Source organism: Macaca thibetana, unplaced genomic scaffold, assembly GCF_024542745.1.
Source record: "Macaca thibetana thibetana isolate TM-01 unplaced genomic scaffold, ASM2454274v1 unplaced_scaffolds222, whole genome shotgun sequence".
Classification (NCBI taxonomy): Eukaryota; Metazoa; Chordata; class Mammalia; order Primates; family Cercopithecidae; genus Macaca; species Macaca thibetana.
In genome coordinates this window covers 10220-34768 of record NW_026089011.1, presented here as the reverse complement: position 1 = coordinate 34768, position 24549 = coordinate 10220, and the positions used below count along the sequence as shown (strand labels likewise).

Genomic DNA, 24549 nt, shown 5'->3' with positions numbered 1-24549 from the left:
CACTCAAGGGAAATTTGAATTTCTGATTACAAGTTGTCAAAGTAATCAAGTGACAAAATGAAGTTAATTTTCCAGAAACTCTAAATTCTCCGTAACTCCTGGGCAATTCTCAGTCATTACACGCCTGCCTGCAGGTGTCTGGCTTTATATTGGGGTCCATGAAAAAAAATCTCAAATTTTTTTTTTTTAGTGAAAGCCATGAAGCTTCCTCAAATAGCAATGTAGAAGGGCCACAGTGCAGAAATACAGTTTGTCAATCTTATTCAACTTGAACTTCTACGTGAGAGCTGGGTTGTATCAACATTGATAAAGGGGGGAACCTCAAACTGCTGGTGGGAATTAGAATGGATTTTCTGTCTTGTTTTCTGGTTAGAGTGCACTAAATGCCAGGAGTTTAAAAAATATGTACAAGCTTCCCTTCTAGGAAAGTGTAGTATGGAAATAATCAGATGAGCGGGCAACTTATTTAAAAAAACCCATTCTGGTGTTATTTTGCAATAAGAAAGTGGAAGTAACCTAAGCATCTGCCAACTGGACACATACTAGATAATTTAGGTTTTAGTACATAGAGTTCTAAGTGACCACTGGAATGTAAGGTGATCTACATTCATCACCATATAGCAGGTTCATTGTATTCTGAAGTGAAAAGGTGGCATATTTTCCACCTCTATAATATATATACATATGCGTGTGTGCGTGTGTGTGTGTGTGTCTATATGTATGTAATCTCCTTACAACTCTACTCTCTACCTTTGAACTGAAATCCCTTAATACATACACAGCATGTATTGTAATCTTGTCCTTAGAAATAATCCAAAGGAAGATTTTTAGTCTTTCAAATTACGAGCTTGCGAGCATCCCTGCCTAGGGCCAAAATTATATCCTTTCTCCCTTTGAAGTCATTTCCACAGTTGATCCAGGGAGACAGCAAAGCAGTTTTCATTAAACCTTCATATTCAGAAGCTGAGGCCCAAAGATATGGTTTTAAAATTATGTTCCAAACATGTTTCTGATTTTAAATTTTTCCAAGTTTAAGGAATACCTAACATCACTGATCATTTCAATTAAGCAATTTAGAATTTCAGGGAAAGAATTTTGATGACATCAGCTGACACATGTAATCCTAAACCTTGCAATTAAATTCAGTCACGAGTTTTCTGCTTCCACCCTTGAGCAAATGCCCCTAATGGAACTTACCTCCTGTTTGCTTCGAAGAAAGAACATATGAAGAATCTAGCAAAAGCCAATGACTTTTTTTTTTTAAACATAAGCTGCATTTTTAAAATAGTTAGAAATCACTTAGTGAAGCCAGAAATAAGTACAGTTTTTGGGTTTTTTTTGCTTCTAGCATCACCCCAACATGCAGTTCTATGTGAGCCCGTACAAGTCACCTAACTTTGTTAATCTCCAGTTTCTACGACATCTCTCCAAACCTGAGATGCCAAAGAAAGTTTTTTTGGTTTTTTTTTTTTTTTTTTTTTTAAGGATTTTTAGAAACTAGAGTTTGTACAATTGGGGTAACTACGCCTTCTAAAGTGAAATACTTTTCATTCATTTCTTACACTCGTATTTATTAAGGGCAAATTCGTGAAATAGTTTTCATTCGTTTCTTACACTCATATTTATTAAGGGCAGATTCTCTATCAGGAAAGTTTTTAGGTCCTTGGGATGCATCACAAGATAAAGATCCTTGTTTTTAGGTTTGTGATGATTTAATAAAACCAAAGAAGCTTAAAGTACTCATAAAAATACAATGTGAAATAACCAGAGTGGAAGCTACAGATATTTACCATTTTATATTCTTAACTAGTTGTATAAACCAAAGGAATGTAGTCAAAACAAGCTAAATGTTTTCTTGGCCTTTGACGACCTGGGATTTAGAAGGAAGCACACAGTGAAATGCTGGAAAGTGTGCACGGTCACGGGAGTCACCCAGGTTTAAGAAATCTACCCTCAATACAATCCAACTGGAAAAAAGCTTAAAAATGCATCTGGCTTTTATCATTTGTGTAAGAATCAGCCTATTGTTTTAACTAAATAACCTATCAATGCCATACGATTATCTATTAATACAATTGTTTCATGTATGGAACTTTGTAGAGTCAGGACCTGACGTTTTGGTCATTTTGCTTTCACATAATTGTCAGAATTCTCAGACTTCATTTAAAGTCAGTTGTTTAGCTTGACAGGGATGTTCTGTCACTTTAATTTTTTCAGTTTTCAGTTTTTTAATTTTTGTGGATACAGAGGTCTGCATTCTTTTCTTTATGCTAAATTATTTAGCATATTAGTTATCTAATTATCTTCAGTTTCTCTGATCATTCCTTTTTGCCTGATATTTTCCTGAGTATTGAATAAAGCAGTTAAATAAGGTATTTAATAAGTAGACTGTATGCTTTCTTCTATTACAATTTTATATTGCATAAATAGATGCTTGCTGTATAAATAAAACAAGTCTGTAGAAGCAAGCGTTCAGTTAACTTTATATCCATATCCCTCACCTACAGAAAGACCCCACAGGGAATCCGATTACCCCTCGACGTGGGTCATCGGCTCCTCGCTAGACCAGCCTAACTGGCCTCCAACAGCAAATGAACATGGCTTTCATCAGCATGCTGCTCTGAAGGGACCTTTGTCCCCAGGTCATTATGAGGGTTAAGCTGGCAGCTGCACATCGTGCCATGTGCTTCTCCCCTTTGTGTTTTTGAGACAGCCTTGCTGTTGCCAAGGCCGGAGTGCAGTGGCACGATCTCGGCCCATTGTAACCTCCACTCTGAGTTCAAGCATTTCTCCTGCCTCAGCCGACCAAGTAGGTGGGATTACAGGCATGTGCCAACCACGCCAATTTTTTGTATTTTTAATAGAGACAGGGTTTCACCATGTTGGCCAGGCTGGTCTCAAACTCCTGGCCTCAAGTGATCCACCTGCCTCAGCCACCTAAAATGCTGGGATTACAGGCATGAGCCACCGTGCCCGGCCGCTTCTCCCCTTTGTCAATTATCAGTATCGTGGCTTGGCACAAAACACCAGACCAGAGGTTAGAAGACGTGGTTCTGAAGCCGCACCTGCCTTCTTGCTTGAATGGGGCAATAATTTGCTGTGAACATCAGCTTCTTCATCTCCCATGGGGCCAATATATTTTGTGAACATCAGAATCAAAAATGAGACTAATGTAGTTAAATGTTTTCAAAACTAGGGACAGTCCTGGGGACAGTCTATGTTTTCATTACTTGGATTAGTGCATGCCATGTTTCAGGTATACAGCTGATAATAACTAAGTTACTAAATTATGTATATTACTAATTAAAATAATTCATATATTTTAACAAGCAAATCTGGTGACCACAAATTACCTTATAATTTGGTGAGTTGACGGGAAGAATCCTTGGTCACTCCCTTTTACAGTAGGACTAGTTTTATGTGTGAGGAGAGTGGGTACCCACCATGTGTAAAATGAGAAAATTTTTTTTTAAGTTGTATTAGAGAGCCTACAACAGAAAAGTGCACACGTCAACAGTGGAAAGATTGATAAATCACCAGGAAAAGAACATGTTGATGTAACCACCACGGAATTGCTTGAATAGACTCTTAAACATTGAATAAGTCACTCCTTCCATGCCCTGATCACTAAAGTCCATGATATCCCTAGAAACTTGTCAAAAGGCACTCCACTTATTGCTTCAGGAATACTTTTGAAATGTCTGTTAGTGTTAGAGTTAAATATTCTAGTTAAATGTGCAGAGAATTAATCTTGGAAATATAAAAAGTCCTATTTTTTTAATATATAGCAACTGAGGAAATGGGAAAAAACACACATGTCCCAGGATAGGGCAGAGGCAGTGTGAATTGGAGGAGTGTTGTAGAGGGAAGAAAGACCAAGGGGTGCTAGCTAAGGCAGGAGAATGGAGAAGGGGGAGGGCATTAGTGCAGATACAAAGGAATTACATGTGAATGGAGCTGAATTGAAATAACACCGAGGATATTTCATAGATGAATCCTGGTCTGTTTCTTCACTTAATCCCTCCAGGACATTCTTCCATCTCTTTTCCACATGTTTGATTTCAGGGTAAAGATTAAATTATTAGGAACCTTCTGAATAAAAAACCTAGGGATTAGCATATTGAAGGGAATATTCTTTATCAACGATGGAGGAAACATTGTTCCTTCTATCTGTGTTGACACTAGAACATAAGACTGAGGAACCTTTGCTTAGTCTTCGTCAACTGTGTAACCACTTTGTCCAGTGTTTTCTAAACCTTGTATCAATAAAGAAAAAAAACACCAGGTCCCTCAATATTTTTTATTTCTCCTATTTCAGGACCTTACACACAGAAGCAGCTAAAGTTAAATGGTGGGGTGAGTGCAGTCTTGGCTTAGTATTCCACCAAAGTCACACATCTATCAAAGCACCACACCTAACTCCAACTCATTACAGAAATACTTGTCTTTAGCATATCAGTGAAGATGTTGAGAATAAGAAAATTGAGCAACTTATTCCAAGGGAACTAAGTGTAGAATGAATAAACCAAGACATTTTATCTATTACCATTTAAGTGTAAATGGCCGTTTTGTAGGTTTTTGGCCGTGTAACAATCTTAATGGCAGAGTCAATTTTCAATCAATGAATCAAAATTTCCAGGAATATATTGGACTCCATGGGAATAAATGCAGGGCAAGTATTTGTTTTATCACTTACCTCTGAAATAAGAGCATTCATAAAATGTAAGAATACAGAACCAAAATACAATAGTATCACCTTCCTAAAAGTTTTCTAAATAAAACTGCTACACGTTTAGCACTGGAAAATATTTTACTTGTATTGAATGTTTGAAAGTAAATCAAGGAGGTGGCAAATGCTCCGATTTCCATTCAGAGGTTGGTCAGCAATGCAGACAGAAGGATCATGATCACAGGTTAACACGGGCACTCCAGAGGGCGGCTGGGCTTGCCAGGAACGGTTTCTAGGGCTGCCTGCTTGAGAATCCCCTCTGGAAAGGTTTCTTGGTGAATCCAGTTGAACAAGTTGGCTAATGCAGAGATGCTCCCCAGCTTTGCTATTGTTGCCAAGTAATCATCGCAACAGGATGATTTTGCCTGTTAATTTTGAATCAGCTAAAATTGACACTGAACATGCTTCAGAAGCAATACCGTATTTTCTGGAATAGCTGCGTTATTTGTTGCAGCACCGCAGATGTTTGCAGAGTCCCCACTAGTCCTCCCTGATCACAGTCGCCACCCTGATGCCCTGGGAGTCCCCGCTAGTCCTTCCTGGTCACAGTCGCCACCCTGATGCCCTGGGAGTCCCCGCTAGTCCTTTCTGGTCACAGTCGCCACCCTGAGCTTCAGAACCAATACCGTATTTTCTAGAATAACTGCGTCATTGGCCGCAGCACCGCAGATGTTTGCAGAGTCCCCGCTAGTCCTTCCTGATCACAGTCCCCACCCTGATGCTCTGGGAGGAGCCACATCTCCCCAGCACTTTCCTCAGAGCTGCGGCCACCTCTTGATTCCTCAAGCTGTAGATGAGTGGGTTGAGCATGGGGGTGAGGATGGTGTAGAAGGCGGACACCACTTTGTCCTTCTCCGGGGTGTGGTAGGAGTGGGGCAGCACGTTGGTGTAGAAGGCCGCCCCGTAGAACATGCTCACCACCGTGACGTGGGAGGAACACGTAGCAAAGGCTTTGCGCCGGCCCTCAGCAGAGTTCATCCGGTGGACAGTCAGGAGGATGCGCGTGTAGGACACGGAGATGACGGACAGAGGCGGGAGCAGCATCAGCACGCAGCAGGCATACATCAGGGTCTCGTAGAGCGACGTGTCTGTGCACGACAACCTCAGCACGGCTGGGATCTCACAGAAAAAGTGATTGATCTCTCGGGAGCTACAGAAGGGGAAACTCATAGTGACAGGAGTCAGCATGAACCCATCCAAGGAGCGGCCCGCCCAGGAGCCGAGCACCATGAATAAGCAGAGCCTGCGGTTCATGAGGAGAGGGTACCGGAGAGGGTCGCACACAGCCACGTACCGGTCATAGGCCATGAGACCCAGCAGGAAGAATTCCCCTCCAATCAGGGTCAGGTAGAGGAAGATCTGAAGTGCGCAGCCCAGGAAGGAAATGGTCTTGTCCTTGGACAGGAGGTCCTGGAGCATCTTGGGGACCGTGATACAGATGTAGATGGTGTCCATGATGGAGAGCTGGCTGAGCAAGAAGTACATGGGAGTGTGGAGGCGGGAGTCCACATGGATGAGCAGAATCATGAGCACGTTGGCTGTTATGGCCACCACAAAGATGGAGAAGACTATTGCAAAGAGAAGCCCGGGGAAGGCAGGATGGGTGATGAGGCCTGTGAGGACGAAGTTAGTGGAGTTCTGGAGAAGGCCCTCCATGCCCATGGTCCATGAGAGCTCCGTGGGCTGTCGAGGCAGAAATCCGGCAGCTTATTTAACGACCTGACATGTAGGAAGAGCCCACCAGGAATAGGATGTCAGCAGCGTGTGATAAAGCAAAGATCACCTACTTCAGGATCATTTGAAATCCCAGTTTCAGTGTTAATGATCTGTATGATATTGGACAGAAAACTAATCTCTCAACTAACTCAATTTCATCAACTGTGAAAGCTCATCCTTGTTCTATACAGGCTGGATGTGAGATGTAAATGTAATAATTCATACAGTACCTGGTTTAGAATCGGCTTATTTTGAACCATCTTCTGAATACATTTTATAATCTTCACTTTAGATTGAAAGTTTTCTGAGGGTGTTTACCGTGCCTTAATACATGGTTTGGGTTTAAATTGCTCTCTGCATCTCCATTAAGATGATTGTATTAAGATCATACACAGATATCTAACTTGTGACTTACGAAATTGGTAGAAAATATCTAGATAACTGACTTTTTTGGCTGCTGTTCCTAAACAGCTTTACAACAAGTCTGCAACCTCAAAACAGTACAGATGACCTCATTTGAGGTCAGGAGCCACTGTCTTGTGGTTAGACTTTTGCCCTGCAAAGGGAGTTCATGTTTTAGTCAAGGATTGCTGTGAGACCTTGTGTTTATTTCTCACAGACTAATATGGGGATCATAAATCTGGAAGGACCACCACAAACTGCTTCAGAGCAGGACTGTAGTTTCCTTATCATGGTGGTCTATTCTGATTGACAATGAATTCTGCTAAAATTTTATGACTAGATACTGCATCATATCACTCGATGGACTTAATCTTCTCTTGTTTAGCCAAAACGTTAGCGTTTCTGACAGAGTGGCATTCTGAACCTGTCCTAGTGTAATATCTTCCCAGGAATCCACTGCTAGTTGGGTTTTTTCCTCAAGTTTCTCTACCATTTTGCTGATCCTTCATGTCTCTAAAAATAACTAGTCAGTTGCAGTGGCTCACACCTGTAGTCCCAGCACTTTGGGTGGCCGAGGCAGGCAGATCACCTGAGGTCAGGACTTCAAGACCAGCCTGGCCAACATGGTGAAACCTCATCTCTACTAAAAATACAAAAGTTAGTCGGGCTTGGGGGCAGGTGCCTGTAAAATCCCAGCTACTCAGGAGGCTGAGGAAGGAGAATCGGTTGGGCGGGGGAGGCGGGGGTTGCAGTGAGCCGAGATCATGCCATTGCACTCCAGCCTGCGGACAAGAGCGAGACTTCGTCTCAAAAAACAAAACATAACAAAGAATCTATAGCTGGTAAAGACATTTCTGAACTCAAGACAGCACTATCAAGCATTCCTTGGACTAAATGGAATGAGTTCTCATGCTTTTTTGAGTAACGTGAATGCGTGTTCTTTTGATATGTTCAGGGATATTGAGGGATGAATTGTTCCTTTTAGATTATGGTGTACCTCTTCTCATTTTAGTGACAGGATTACTGAAGAAATGTTTCTGTAAAACGTTTTGACTACCAATACTACAAATATATCTGAATCTTTTGGTTCCAGAATAGTCAAATTTATAGTCTCTGAAGCATCAAGAATAAAAACTCCCCTTAAGTTGAAGCAAAAACAATAGGAACAGTAGACAGTTTTCCTTCTTAGTGCTCAAAGATGGAGATGTGCGTAATAGACCTAAAAGATGAGTAAACTTTCAAAGAGAAAAAGAAAAGCAATTTTTGTGTTGGTCTGTGCTGAAACTTCAATTAATCACACCTTGGTTGAGGAGAAAAAAAAATATGAGCATCAAATATTAACTCCTGTCAAGCTTGATAAGAGTCAGCTACTTTTGCCTTCTCTAATAGGTGTAAGATTTTCTTGTGATAGCCACAGCTTTGAGTCATGGGTCAAGAGACTATTTAAATATAAAATTCCATTTACAGTGGCTTTTTGCAACAGCTTGTTGGAAAAGTATTAATCTGGCAGACAATAAGTTTATCTTGACCCATATCTATTGTTTCACTTAAATGCATTATGGATATTATACATTAGTTACTATAGTGTTAGCTTACAATCATCCTTTAAAAATACACTTTGAGAAACTGAAACAGGCAAGAATGAGGCAAATGAAAGTGACTTAAAATAATTACTTTTGGATCAGAACATGAGCCAGAGCATTTCGTTTCATGTAAATAATCAGACTCCACTTCACAAGGTATTCAAAGGGGAGGCAAAACACTATTTCCTCAAATGTCTGATAGAGTAAACCATTTTCAACTCCCAGATCTTATCTCATTGTAGATCCCAGAAGATGAGAGTAAAAAAGCTGAAATAGGAGAAAAATGATTTTAGCCAACCTCCCTTATTTTTATACAACCAAGACTGTTTAAAAAAGATTAGAGATTGCTTGTGTTGTGTGTATATGTGTGTAGAGTGTTCATATGTGAGTGCGCATGGCATGGGTAGGGATGTGTGTAGGGAGCAGCCCCGCTGAAAAGCAGAACACTACACTGGCTGGGCGCAAACGAGCAATTCACCCATTTCAATGAAGCCAATATTGAGAACCAAATGTGACATGTTCAAATGCGAGCCTGATATTGTTCCATAGGATACTGGGCATTGCAAGTAGGCAGATAAAGTATCTGCATTATGAAAAAATTTGTTATCAGTTACTTCTGTTTAAGTCAGTTCCGGGCATCTAAATGTTAACATTTGAGTTGATGCTATTTAACATGTGTGGTTTGGCTTATTCACACACACAAGATCCTAGATTCCATTCCCCATCAGGTCATCTTTCCTCCACTATGATTATTCTCCACTCTAAGACCCTTAGGTTTTTTCCTATTTCCCTCATCAACTAGTCTTTCCAAAAAAAAAAAAGGCTTTTGAAAGAAAGGAGGAAGACAAAAAAGAAAGCTTTTATTTCCATGATCGAAGCTTCAGGCCTCTCTGCTGTTCAAGGCGGGGAACGCTTTGTCCCCCGTGCAGGTTAGAACCTAACCCAGAACCCCTGACCCCCAGGACCAGTTATAACATCACCCAGTGTTGCAGCATAATTATCTGGCAGGAACAGGAGGGTGGGAAGATCAAGCCCAGAGGTGGAGGACACCGTGAACAGGAGCTCTGCATCTGTTATCTGCACACTTGGGGCTGACGGGTAAGGGATGAGTGAGCTCACCAAGAGGCATTTATTCTACCTGCGGTCTGCCACATGGCGAGAAGCGGGAAAGAGAATGAGGAGAATCTCCCTGCAGGGTGCCAGGTGATCAAAGCTGGATGTTTCAGGACAACAGTGCTGGGGTTGTTCTGGGAGAAGCCACAGAAATCAAGCACAATTGGTGACTCACTGAAAATTGTATGAAGAGATCTCCAAGGGAGGTCAGATGTTATTCTACCAGGAAGAGCTTCGTGCAATTCATTGACACCCCTTTCCGGGAATTCAGCATGACTAGAGCTATAAGAATCAGCCAGTGTCCCTTCTGTGGCAATCAAGCTGCTAACCAGAACTGACCTTCTCCACTTGACACAATTTACCTGCAGAGCTTTGAAGGAAGGAGTTTTCCATTCCATCCTTGGAGACAGAACGCCTCAAGTGCAAACACATTCCGTGTTCAGGACCCTCACCTAGTACTGTGTGAGCTAAGATTAACAGCAACTGACAATATTCTTAAGGGGTATATAGCTAAGTTCGATTAATGTATCATATCAAAAAGCCTCATAAAAGCAAATCATTTTAAGTCTAAAGTGGGGATTTCTAAAAATGAAAATATGTTGGGGACTATTTTAAAAGGTGTTTAACCACAAATAACAGCTAATGCCGTTGTGCTTTACTCAGCTGTCAAAATCGCTTTGGGGATGACATGCATAGTTACTTCTCCAGACCTCAGTGTTCTTTCAGTAAAAGAATGGATTAGTAACATGTTGGTGACACGTCAAAGTGCCACATAGCTCTAAGTCATCATTTGTCACTGAATGAGAAAAAGGGGGCCAAGTACATTGGGGTCTTTCTGCTTTGATTAAAGCTTATAAAGAGAAGATCATGGTGTGAAAGGCACTAAGAAGATAGAGAAAGAGAAACAGGAAGTTGCGATATTCCCCAAACCATAAAGAACAGAGCTTTACATGTGCCGGGTAGTTTAGTTTTACAACATACATGAAGTCACAGCAAACAAGATGCTACACATCAGCTTGAGTAGTGGACAGAGGTACAGATTCCCCTTATCTGTGGGAGACAGTTTAAGACCCCCCCACTGTGGATGTCTGGAACTGCAGACAGCACTGAGCCCTATACATCCACCATATTCTATCCATGCATACATACCTGTGATCAAGTTGAATTTATAGATTAGGCACAGTAAGGAAGGGATTAATAAAATAGAACAGCTAAGACAATATACTGTGGCTATAACTTAGTTTGATGTGTCACAGCAAAACTTGCAGTTTTCTTCATGATTTCAAAGAAAGTTTTTCTTAACCTAGATCTTGGCAAACTCAGCTTATGAGGTTTAAGTCAAGAACTTTCACCTTTTTACTTAAAGCACCTTATTAGCCTCTCTTTGGCACATCTAAGTTGCCAGCTTCACGGCTCCATCTCTTCGGGGCCGTTAAGAAAAATTACTGAGTTACTTGAATCCAAGCACTGCGAGCCCGCCACAGTCGATGACCCAGACAGCTACTGAATGACTCGGGGTAGCACAGACAGCGTGAATAAGCCAGACAAAAGGACGATCCGTGTCCTCTGCAGGATAAAAGTTCATCATACTCAAGATGGTGTGCAATTTAAAATTTGAGATTTTTCATTTAATATTTTTTTAAACATGGTAGATAGCAGGAACCTGGCAGATTGCAGGTAACTAAAACTGGAAATGAAAGTGTTAAAAGAATCCCGAGTTTTCCTCTTATCTCAAAAGGTTCACCCAAGGGCTAGAGGGACTGAAATGATCTTAAAGCACAAAACTTTTAAAGAGAATCTAAGTGATCACTGCTTTGAAGACAGTGTACTGCAAGAACCAGAAGACAGGAGTCAGTCCAGCTAAACAGTGCAACACTGGAGAGGGAAACCGGTCTGATTCCAAAACTCGAGACTGCAAGAGGACATGGTCAAAGACAGTGTAAATCATGTCAGAAAAAGGCTCGAAAGCAGGAATTAGGCACCTGGGGTGAAAGAAAGGCGAGAGTCCAGTCTAACCACAGCTGAAGAGCCCATGGAGAGCTGAGGTGTGTGGGGTGGAGCGCAGCTGGAAAGTGAAGGTGGAGAGACCAGAGCTCAGTGTTGAGAAATAAGGTGTAAATGGGAATTGTTTCAGTAAGTTACATATGCTGAAATAGGTACGTACAAAAGATCTAGCAGTTTTAGTCTCTCCACAGCAACCTAGTATCCAAGGATGTGAATTTCTCTTTTCCCTTTACCTTATATCTCCAGTTCTAATTACATACTGCCTTAGATATCCCCCACTCTACCTGCATACTTTTAAGGATTTTATCTTAAGGCACATGTGGATGCCTTATAGGGTAAATAAAAGAGGAAGGAGGTTAGGGAAAAAAAAAAAAAAAGGAAAAAATCAAATTTTTCTCCAAGCATGCAGAAAGTCTTCAGTCACACCTAAATACATATGAAAGGCAGCAATTGTCATTTAACTTAAAATGTAAATTAAAATTTTAACAAGATATTCAGAGGGCAATCTATGCTTATCCAGTAATATGCACCCTTGCTACCAGTTAAAGTCTGAAACTTTCTTCCAGCTGTCAGCTCTCACACGCCATTTTCCTCCAGTAAATCTCTTCCTATTATTCTAAACTATTAGATTTCCCTTAGCTTCCCACGTTTCATGCTAAATGCTCCTTTTCAGTCATCTGCTTGCCGATTAGTGAATATATGCATTTATGCTTCTTAATCCTGAGAAGGACCACTGCCCTCAGTTATCAGCAGATAAGCTCACAGTAAGGTGGCCTTCTAACAGTTACAGAGTAATACCTAAAGAAAACATCCCAATATCTGGGTAATGTTCTGTTTTTCTTGAAATCTAAGATCCTACCTCAGAATCTGGGTCCACGTCTTTCTAAAGCAGCAGTGGAAAGTCAGACTTAAATACATGTGTGTGGGGGTGAGGCTAGGTCAGAAAGTCTTTTCACCAATAGATTCCCACATCCCCCAGGAAGAATTCCTGGGTTAGCAGTTAATCCAGGTTGACTGGGTTTACCACATGAATTTTAGAAGCAGCCCATCCTTTCTTGCAGAGGGTGCATTGTTTTCCCAAGTGAAGGACTGGAATTGTTTCTTGCTATTTCATCATGAAAATGTCTTACTGAATCTTGGCATCTCTCCAGAGATGGAGAAGTGATATGGGGATAAGAGCCTTGCTCTAAATTGAAAATTAGATTTTAAATCTTTAGAAATACAAGCTATGACCTAAAAAAGCTCTCAAAAGTCACTGGCTTATTTTGTTTGGGGAGAAATATTTAAAGTTATAAATGTAAGTGTGAACCAAAGAGCCTTGGAGCCAAGTCTCAGTGTAGAGGTTTCTGGTGCCAAGGTTGAGGATGCACCTGGAAAAAGGAACAAAAATGACAGGAGTAGCTGAGATTTGTGCTTCTTCCAAAGAGGGTTGGGAGACTTCAATATTTAAAAGTGAAACAGTGGACATTTGAGAAAAAAAAAAGGGGGGGGGAAGTGTGGGTAAATGGAGTAAGTGGTTGCCTTCTTTCAAGGCGTTGATCAGTGTTCACTGAATTCGCACTTTAGATGTGAAAGGAGAGGGTTTAGAGGAACAGTCAAGCTGGGCATTCATCTCCTGCTCAATCTGGATTTGTATATAAAGGCACACAGAGGAAAGAGTCAAATACGCATTTCTTTCAGGGAAGTGGAGGGATGACCCCCAGGCCTGTCTGTCCACTGCCTCTGAAGATAAGCCGTTCATTTACATTGTCAGCACAACATTCAACAGAATGGTTTTAAGGGTAAAGATCTTTGGGCCGCAAGGAATTTCCTTGGGAGCAAATTGTGAGGGAGGTTCCTTGGGGAGGGATGTAGGCCTTCTACCTGTGTAGCTATCCATTCGGAAACAGTATGGAGTCTGTAGCTATCCACTCAGGAACAATATGAAATAGTTTTTTGCATGACAGTTCCCAAGCTTGACTTTTTCCTTTGGCTGAGTTTGGGTCCCAAGAGTTATTTTCCTTCTACTTTCTCCTACCTTCTATTTTCACAAAAGTGGCATTTGTCATACAGGTTAAGTGTTCTTCAGAATTAATTTGTCTTATGCATAGTACAGAAGAACGTTGAATTCAGTAGGAATAAAGGAGACATGAGAAACTAGAAGAATGAGGGAAGGATGCAATGGGTAGAGAAAAGTGAGGGTAAAACAAGTTATACGTTTTCTAAAATTTTTCACAAGAGTATATCAAGATATTTAAAGATTAGGAAAATTGAACTTCCTAACATTTGTTTCTCTAATGGGGAAAAGTGGTCTTGTTTGGGGAGCAGAACAACTTCCGTAAGAGTAATAACATGGAATACTTCTCATGATTTAAGTCAGCTAATGGGCACATGATCATTTCTAGTCATCACAAATCCATTAGACACATACTTTATTCCTTATGTCCTCCTAATGTTACAGAAAAACAGAAAACCCTATACCTCTTCAGCCTTTAGAATGTGATTCAATAATTCTTCCTAAAAATTTGTATGTCATCCATAAAGTTCTCCAAGTAGCTATTGGATTGGATTGGATAGACTCTTCCCTCTGGTGTGATGTGTCTTTCTACAGAGCCACAAATGGGTTATGATCAATATTGATCCTCTGCAAACCCTGGATTGGTCTCAGTGCCCAATTTGGCTATAGCCACAGGGGAGTTGATTTTGCTGTCAGCCAGTTTTCCTCAATGTGCCATAGAACTTTTTTACAGTTGTCATGAAAGTGTTTGAGAAGTGCTGCTGTATCAATTAGGAAAGTTAATACAAGCCCAACCTAAGGAAAAATAAGACCTGTGAACAAGGTATTGATTGGTATTAGTTTCTAACTCACATGTCAATGTTTTGTCTAGTGTTGAATTTAGTTATCTTGTGAAAATAGAGTCTACATTATTTCTATAAAAGGTATTTTGCAGCATCTCAATCTTCCTTTGTTTTTTTCATTTTTCGTTTCTCTTCCCTTCAACTTTTCAAGAAGTAATCTTTTTATATCAGTAGGTATAGACTTTGTTGCTACAAGCCGAGAGCGACTCCCAAAGGTTGGAGTTTAGATTCTCTGTTTTATTTGCAAATAATTCTGCCTGCTCACTCGCACTCCATTCTGAAAGTGCCACTTGACATTTAGGGTGAATCTATTTGGAAAAACCCTGCTAGTTACTATAAGAATTTTTAAGTGTTCTTTCTAAATTTCTAAAGATATTGGCCCTCTGCTCATGTCTGAAAAACAGACAATCTATTTTCACACTGCTATAAAATACCCAAGACTGGGTAATTTATAAAGAAAAAGGTTAAATGGGCTCAGTTCTACATGGCTGTGGAGGCCTCACAACCATGCTGGAAGGTGAAGGAGAAGCAAAGGCATGTCTTACATGGCAGCAGGCAAGAGGCATGTGCAGGGGAACAGCCCTTAGTAAAACCATCAGATCTTACGAGACTTATTCATCATGAGAACAGCATGGGAAAACCCCTCCCCCAACCCCAGGATTCAATTACCTCCCACGAGGCCCCTCGCACTATATGGGGATTATAGGAGCTAGAATTCAAGATGATATTTGGGTGGGGACACAGCCAACCCTTATCAGACACATTCCAATAAGTTAACTGGAGGCTCTGTCAAGAAATAGTTATATGCTGAGGTTGCTGAGATCTACAAGTAAGAATCAATCTTCTAATCTTTGAAATTGTGTAGAAGGAAAAAACATTTGTGGTAATTTTGCTGTCACACCTTAAACTGCAAAACTTATAGCCACGGTGTGTGATGTGTTTAGGGTAAGAAAAAAAACATTACATTTATGGTAGATGAGCAAGCAAATGTGTTGTGACCGACATCAGGTTCTATACTACGGTTTCGGGCTTCCCCCGGGAGTCTTAGAACACAGCCTCTGAGGATAAGATGGTGACTGCTATGTTTGAAATATGGTGTTTGATGAGTTGATTCTTTATAATGGTCAGTGGACAGTGTCTAAAGGGGAGAAGTCGGGAGAAGTCAGGGAAGCAGCTGAAGACGACCGTTTTTGTCGTGACTGAGCGGAGCCAGAAACAGGCTACTCCGTGATTTCTACTGGAATGCACAACCTTGTTAAAAGCTGATGGGTAACTACTAAACCCCAACTTTATGCCTACACCATCCCAGACTGTTCATTGTTCAGAACCTTCATTCCTTTCAAAAATGAAATCCTTAAAATCCCAGGCAGCTTTCCAAACCTCATATGCCCCACAGTTGCTGGCATGGGGGCGACTTGTTTCCAGGCAGAGAATATTTAAGTTCAAGGGCAACAACAGTCTTGTATCCTTCATTTCAAATCTCTAGCAGCATATGCAGTTTCTTTAGAAAGTGGTTACCTATCCTGAGGACACACACCTCCCCACCACCTTCTGTAGGGCCCCTGTGACATCCTTGTTCCTAAGGCTATAAATGAGTGGGTTGAGCATGGGAGTGAGGATGGTGTAGAAGGCAGACACAGCTTTGTCCTGCTCAGGGGTGTGGTAAGAGTGAGGCAGCACGTATGTGTACATGGCAGCCCCATAGAAGAGGCCCACAACCACCATGTGTGAGGAGCAGGTGGCCACAGCCTTTCGCCTCCCCTCTGCCTCACTCGTCCTATAAACAGTCATGAGAATTCTTGTGTACGAGGCTGAGATGACAGAAAAGGGATGAGGAGCATCATAATGCAGCAGACATACATGGCTGTCTCGTAGGCCGACGTGTCCGTGCAGGAGAGCTTCAGAAGGGCAGGGACCTCGCAGAAGAAGTGGTTGATCTCCCGAGAGGCACAGAAGGGGAACTGCATGGTGACGGGGGTGAGCAAGAAACCATCCACAGACCCTCCCAGCCAGGCTGCCGCCACAACCAACCAGCAGACCCTGCGGCTCATGAGGACAGGGTAGCGGAGAGGGTTGCAGACAGCTATGTAGCGATCACAGGACATGAGTCCTAGGAGGAAGAACTCAGCCCCTGCTAAGGTCAGGTAGAGGAAGTGTTGGGCAGTGCATCCTGCAAAGGAAATGGCTCTCTGGCTCATCACCTTGTCCACCAGCATTTTGGGCACAATGGTGGAAATGTACAGGATGTCCATGAGGGAGAGGTGGCTGAGCAGGAAGTACATGGGGGTGTGGAGGCGGGAGTCTGTGTGGATGAGAATGATCATGGCCATGTTGCTGGCTACAGAGGTCACAAACACCAGGAGAACGAGGGCAAAGAGAAGCCAGGGGAAACGGGCGTTGCTGAACAAACCCAAGAGGATGAAGTCGGCATACACGGAATAATTGCCCCACTGCTCCATAGCTCTGTAGGGTACACAAGAGAGACATATCGGTTAGGTTGGGAAAGGTGTCTGATTTACCTAAAACATTATGAAGCAGTCATGAACAAACCAAGGTAAAGTCATCTTCCTGAAGCTCATAACAATTTCCTGAGAGCTGCCTGAGCAGGATTGTGCTACATCTCATATAGTTCAGGATGATTTTCTTGATTTGGTGACTACTATTTAGAGTTCATGATGAAACAATCTTTCTGTTCATGACCACATTCACTTCTGTCTTTCAAGTACCACCTTACATCGGGGGGATGCACTTGAGGAACCAGCCTGATTGAATAGGAGAGGGTGGTGGGAGGAAAGGAGGATTGCCCCTGTCCTAGACTGCTCTCCTTATACTAGACTCAAGTTCTCACAGTTTGAATATCACCAAGAGTATATGTGTTGCCTATTGAATAACTGCATTGAGCTGACCTAATTTCTACCATTCTGGACACGTTTGTACATTGTCAAATGCGAGTGCTCAACTTCTATCAGGCAGCATATTTGAAAACGAGCCTGCGTTGAATAAAAAGAGCTGAGTTATGAGAAGTCATTCGAGAATTCATAGGAAGAAATCACAGGAGAAAATGTTTAGGGTCAACCCGTGTTTGCTTTTTCTTGCAGCAGAAAACTACTGGGTAACATACGACTTGTTAACAATTAAGTTAAATGGTAGTATAACATTTTATGAATGTTAGAGATAGTGTATCCCAAAAGGGATCTCAAACTCGAAGTTAGATTATGCATGTATATCCATATCGGTTAATCTTAACTCATGTGTCCCTAAATGCGGTATGTGGATAGCTTCTCTGCATCGTACGGAGCTGCACTGTCCAGTGTGGAGCCATGAGTCTCAGGAAGCCGTGGAGCCCGAGACATGATGCTCCAAGTCAAGATGTGCCATCAGTACAAGTTACATTAAGAATTCCAAATCTTGTTAAGAATATATGCAGCACAGCTCCTTAAAACTTTATATTGATTATGTGGTAAATGTTTTAGATACATTTGGATCTAGATTAAAATTTTCACTTGTTTTACATTTTTGATGTGGTTACTAGAAAATTTATAATTATCTCTGTGGCTCCCCTAGGATTTCTACTAGACAGCACTGGTCTAGAGGTATCATCCCTTTCTGAGAATACGACGGCTCCAAGTACCTTCATCCAAACAAGTCCTCCAGAATTAAACAACCCAAATTAGAATTGAGCCAAGAAATTTAGGTGCGACACCAAACTAGAAAAATGTCTACTTGTATAAGCATTCACCTGCCAATAGTAATAACCGATTCATAAATTTTACATTTCTGAACAACTTTGTAAGATACTAGACCATTCTACAGTTGAAAACGAGGCTTAAGGAAACTTCCCCAGAGGAACATGGTTCTCTTCAAACAGTGACAGTGTAATTGTTCTATGCTGTTCTCCAACAGGACAAAGACATCAATTCATTCCTCCCACAAACGTTTCCCAAGAGGCACACTGGGTAAGCCCAAGTTTGATATTCCAAAAGGACCTGAAAGAATGTAAGACATCATCTGTCTTCAGGAAGCCTAGAATCAAGGCACATGAACGTATGCAGTATGTGTGACCACAGGTGCACTTTCAGAATGATTTTAAGACCGCTGCAGTTTTGACTTATTTGGTATGTGAACGAAGGACAATAAAAATGATGGAAGCTGCAGCCCACTGGCTGGTAGACAGGAAACTCACCCAGGGCCCCTCGGTACATTCCACCACAACCAGGCCACAACGGACAGATGGAAAATGATGAAAATTAAGTTCTCAGCCAGATTTTTACTGATGAAACCCACATTATATCCTTATGCATTTTTCAGTTCTCATTCTTGAAATGTTACCAAGCTTTATGCCAGAGCTTTCCACAAGCTGTTTTATTATTTTTTTAAACCGTGTTAAACCATTGGGGAAATTAAAGGCAAACACATAGCAGCAATTCGTATGATGGAGAGGTAAATGCTCACCTAGACCTGGTTGTCCACAATTTACTAAGAACAAGATCCTTGGAGGGCTATGCTCGTTATTTCACAGTAAATTCAGAGAATGGTGGAACCTACTGGAGACCAGCCAGTGACTGCTATTGGTCCACTGGGAATATTACAGCTCAAGAGGAAAAAATGGGTCCAAAAATATGCTTATCAGGGCAGCTGTGTCCCAAAACCCTGACCATTAATACTCCTGGCCCTGAAACTTGTTAATGAAACCCCGAGGATCTCCCCAGCTTTCTTCACAAAGGGAAAGGGGAGATGTGAGTGGCTCCGTAACCACTCAGATTTTAAAAACCATCTTCCACTCTTGTCAGTGTTGATTCATTCCCTGTGTTTTAAAAATTACCCAGTATAACATTTAATACTTGGGAAAGAAAAAAGGAATCAAGTGGGTTACTCCGTGCCGCCATGTAATAACTTTTTATGTCTATGCATAGTTTCAAGCTTTAGTAAACTTTATATATACTTAATATTTAGCACCTTTCCCACATAGTCTTTATACAGACTATTGCTGTAACTGAATGACACTCAACTTAGAAACATGAATGTAAACCAAGTTTGCTTATAATATACAATATTGTGAGGTTGATTCTCCGGCGTAGTTCATGGAGAAGTGTACGATGCTTTAGAAGCCCATCAACCAGATCGTTAGATGTTTAACAGTAACAGAGCACACTTAACGGCCGCATCGTGCTTGCCCATGTTTAGCACTAGTATCTCAACTCACGTTAATAGGGATTTCTTTGATTACTAATAAAATTGAACCTATATTTTTGTCTATTGATTTTCCATGACCGTTTCTATATAGGTGATTTGTTAAAATTAGTGTCTTCTGATAGAACAAGAACGTTGTTTAATATTTAGTAATATTCTGATGTCCTATTTAGTGCAGCTATTTTGTCCCCGAGGTTACTTACAATTGTAACTTTGATGTTTAGGCCAAATGTTTTGAAATATTTAAAGACATTTATCATTCTGTATGCCGAATTTTTGAAAAATATTTTCCATCCAGGTATGTGATTTGTACAGTTTTACTTGAATTTTTAAAATGCATATTTTTATGCATTTAAAATCTTTGGTCTAGACATTAAAAATTATGCAACTATTGGTTTATGAGGTCAATCCAATCATCATGAATTTGTTCCTTAAGATCATGCCAGTGAGTTTATGTAACTGTAGTTCAAATAAGCACGAGTCCAAGTGTGATGAGCAGGAATGACTTAAGTTCCAACAGTTCTCCTTGTGGATGTGGGAACACCCTCGTCACGTGCGTAAATTCTGGCGTAAGTGGGTACTCAATAAGTGAGCGACAGGTTAGCCTTAAGATAGTAATAGCAACAATTAACTTTGGGGATCTCACACCCTCTGCTGTGCATATGTTTCTCTCAAATAGCAGATCCAACAGCAGGTAGCCAATTTTCTTCTACTTTCATTTTTGATGTTGTCATTCTGTCAGACTCTTGCTCGGCATCAGAGATTGGCAACAATTCTTGGTGACCATCTAACTCAGAATATGTTTGAGTGCTGAAAGGCTAAGCTAGACAGGAGATAAGGACAACAGGCATAAAAAAGAATATCTTGAGAGATCAGAACAGGGCAATGGTGACCCAGACTGTAAGACATTAAATTCTCTGTATAATGAGATTCATTGTGTTTCCTCCCCAGAAGTATCTTCACATGAAGTGTCACTTCTAGTTGTGGAAAAAACATTTTCTAAATTAAGATTAATTTGGGGAATCTTTAGAACGGTCAAGAAGTTTTAAGGCCGAGAGATTGTCTTGAAGCGGACCAAGAGCATCATCACCTTCAGTCTCTAGAAAAGTTGAACTGAGTTCTTCCCCTGTCTATTCCTACCCTTGAAACTTTATTCTTGGCATTTACTATGTAGCATTGTGAACATTAAACACAATTTTTAATCAGAAAGCCGGGTTTGTAATCCTATCTTCATTGATAAGCTTCTGGATGTCTGGCAAGCCACTCACATTCTGTTCTATCAGCCTCTGGGAATTTTTAAGTATGGGGCAACGGTTTCTTGGAGGATAGGGAGGGTCTTCCTAAACCATTTTTAGATACTTATGAGGTACCTAAGAAGGTGGCATACTACAAATTAGATAAGCTCTTTATAAACATGTTAAAATTGTATAGGTGAATATATGTTGCAATAAACACTTTGTTGGAATCATTACAAATCTGTCTAGAATTCAAGTAATCTGCTACGTTCTGATGTACACAAAAGATAACTGAGTCCGTAACAGAAGAAACAGGATCAAATTATTTAAGAGTAGCCCACTATCCACAAGTATCTCCAGTTCAAAGTCAGACCTATCAGCTTCAGCATTCTCCAGTATTTGATTTGAACCAACTTTCTAGTAAGTCCAGAATCTAAAGCATCCTGCGATTGATCAGCATCAAGACTGCAAACTTACCTTACACACTATCTTCCCCAAACACGATGATCTGAATATTTAGAGAAAAACCTTACAGAACTAAGGTAGTAAACAGTTGTTCAGCATTTCCTTTTATGTAGTAAGTGTGGAGAACCAAGAGGCATCCATTATTCTATATTCTGTATTTCAAACTTGTTTTCTGAGCTGAAACAGAAGAGTGCAGGCAGGGAGTGTCTGAATTCAAACAAGGTACAGTGGATTAGGCATGGAATTACATCTTGTTGTTGGCAGAAAGATAAGGGTCAGTCCCTAACTATTGTAAGATTTTAGAATACAGTGATAGGTGAATACTTTGAAGATCTAGCAACAGACCAGCCTGAATCTGTAAATGCCTGATAACTAATGCAAAGTTGACAGCAGCTACATTATATGCAGGCTGCTAAGAAAGATCCAGCGACTTACACAGGAGAGCTTGCATCATGGCGATGGCTAGTACACCCACTCAGGAGATAATTGACATCAGTATGTCTCTGGGGTCCTTGTCCCTAAGCCTGCAATTTACACCATTCATGCAAATGTGACAAAACTCCTTCACCTTAAAAATGTAACCTCAATTTACAAATTAAACACCCAGATAAAGTTAGGTTGCAGGCCCTGCAATTAAATTGTTTTTACTTCGTTCATGACATCGTTTTGAAAGTTTTTTTTTTCCCCCCCACACTTCCAACTTTTAGACATTTCTCTTGAAATAGAAATCCAGTGTTTCTAAGTATTAGTAGTCTTGCATTTTGGGCCATTCCCCATCTCTCTCAAGTAAGGTCATCCTGTCTTCTTGTAACTTGTAATACATAAGAAAACTTTCAGCATTGCAAGCATTTAAAAATATATACAGGTTAGTAAAATAAGAGAAGCTGGTCTGAGTTACTTCAAAATATCAAGACCTTTTCTCATTCCAGTATTCTCACAAGGGCCCGCACCAATTCCTGGGGGGGAGGGGAGGGGGAATCCCAGACCCTGCAGTCTTGCTGTGCTGCAATCTGTGCCTGCATGATCTTGGCTTTCATGTAATTCATTATTTACCTCACTGGTGTTTAAGAATTAGTGAGGGTTGGAATTCAGCTTTTCTGAGACTGAAGCTTATGCAATCTGGGGCTTAAAAGGCTACAAATCATGATTGCACGGGTATAATACTCAGTGAAAAAAGAAATTACACCTTTAAAAAAGGTGATGAGTACCACAAATACGTAACACTATCTTAACTGGTTGACCTACACCACTTCCCATTCTTTCCCCCAAATGGCTACATACTATGTACTCCAAGATATTTTCTATAGCAAGAGATGGTTCAATCCTAGTATGGTTGAAAATTTTTAAAATTTGGTACTTTATAAAATTGTCTTCCACTTTGTTTAGGATTGAGAAAAAACCACTGTTAAATTACTTTTGTATGACCTGCCTTAGTTTTCCTCCCACCAAGAGTTGACTTTAGAAAATATTTGAAACTAAGAAAAATGATTGAGCAGTTGAAGAATGAGCTTTGCAAAATGTTTTAGGCTGAGACGCAAGCATGAGAATAACTTCCCTACCCAGCCCGGCTCAAATGCACATGCCTGGGGGGTTGTTTAAAGGAATTTTATACTTTTACCCACCGTGGTTTCCAGACTAGCTGATAAATTACCTAAAATGTTACAAGTTGTACAATGTGACCTTTACCAATTATCTTCATGTTCCGGGAATGAGATATAAACACAAGGTATAGCTGATCAATAGCTCATGTCGGCTTTAGAACTTCCTTTCCTCCCTTAAACGCCCCATAACTGCTGTTAGTTGGAGCGTTTATTTAGGGCTACTAGAATCTCAGACTGTATTTCTCAGTCTTGGCCCAAATAAACCCTACTTATGATTTCGCCTCAGTTTTTTTCCTTTAGTTGACAACCATCACCACCATCCATCTCCAGAACTTTCTCATCCCAAACAAATCCTCTGTACCCATTAACATTAACTTTCTCCTTTTCTTAGTCTCTGGGTAACATCTAATTCTATTTTGTTTCTATGGATTTTCCTGTTCTAGGTACTGTAGCAAACTTGTCCAACTCTACTACTTGAGACCATCACCACAGCGGTTACTGTTACTGCTCCAGACCGTCATTACAACAGGACTGAACAGGGGATGAACATAGAAATGGTGAAAAAAAATAGAACTTCTAAGGCAAGGCCAGCTTGGGGAAGAAGAGAGCTCCCAGCTTCGAGTGAGCAAGGGCAGCCGCCCGAGCTTCTCAGGCCTCTGCATTTGTTAAGAGCAGGGAGGAGGCCGTCACGACTGGTCAGCTGTGATTGCAGGTTCACATTATTGCCATCAGACTTTCAGACGTACCTAATAACAAACACTGGTGCCTGGGGCGTGACTGCCCTCAGCATAACCGCTGCGCAGCAAACGCAGTTTGTCCGTTTGCCAACATTCTGCACTTGTGAGAAGCAGTTTTGCTGCTTACTCAGCCTCCAAGGGTATAACTGAGTTGATCACAACCCTCTTTCGGCCTCCAACCTTTCCTTTCCCGTTTATTGAATTGGGTAAGATCTGTCCCTGTATTATGGGGGTTGATGTCAGCGTGACTCCGGTCAGTCCTCGGGCCCAGGACACCCACACGGTTTGTTCATCTCCTGTAAAGACACAGGCAGCCCTTGTCCCCACGCTGGTAGCAAATCTACAGAAGCAAAGGTTTCTGTGGCCACAGCCGGGAGGCAACGCCCTGGATGAAGCATCCGCTCCACGAGCTGCAGCTCAGCTTCTGCCTCTGCAGAATTGCTGCGGGGGTAAAAACTTTCTACTGATAATGAAAGCAGCTTTTTCTGATGAACAGAAGGCAGAGAAAACAAATTGAGACTTAATTCTTCTCACTCAACAGTACAGCAAAAAAGCCATCCTGAACCTTCAATTCGCGCTTACACAGGCGGGTCTATTAGACGCTATGGGTTGTGATAAAATCTTTCTCCTAAGTCGTGCTTTTAAATCCCTGGCCTACCACTACCTGAAATTTTCCATAACCCGGAGCAAGAGCTCCTGGGACTTCAGGAATGCCCCCGCAAGTTCAGATGACTTTTGCCTAAAATTAATCCCATCTTCCTGGTGGCAAAGGTCTCCAAATGCCGGTGTCAATCCAGTTTGTTTCCTCTAAACATAACCCGTTCTTTGGGGGATCTAATCCAGTGCTTCCAGGTGTTTGAGGGGGGTCAAGGCACGGAGGACCCCCCCCCCAGGAAACGGAGTCGTGGCCTGGCGACGCCCCCTTCTTCCAGGTGC

General features: G+C 41.3%; 2 protein-coding genes across 2 annotated transcripts; both read right to left on the bottom strand.

Annotated features, from left to right (window-relative positions):
- Nucleotides 1–3762: 3762 nt before the first annotated feature.
- LOC126947392 (olfactory receptor 2T2) lies at nucleotides 3763–6734 on the bottom strand. Its single transcript, XM_050778054.1, has one exon. It carries the CDS (start codon nucleotides 6389–6391, stop codon nucleotides 5417–5419), a length of 975 nt encoding a protein of 324 aa, XP_050634011.1. The 5' UTR covers nucleotides 6392–6734; the 3' UTR covers nucleotides 3763–5416.
- An 8637-nt stretch (nucleotides 6735–15371) lies between these two features.
- Nucleotides 15372–24459, bottom strand: LOC126947394 (olfactory receptor 2T27-like). The gene is given in 2 exon segments (XM_050778055.1): nucleotides 15372–16211; nucleotides 16214–24459. Coding segments are annotated over 2 exon segments (939 nt in total). The 5' UTR covers nucleotides 16845–24459; the 3' UTR covers nucleotides 15372–15903.
- Between the last annotated feature and the right edge of the window lie 90 nt (nucleotides 24460–24549).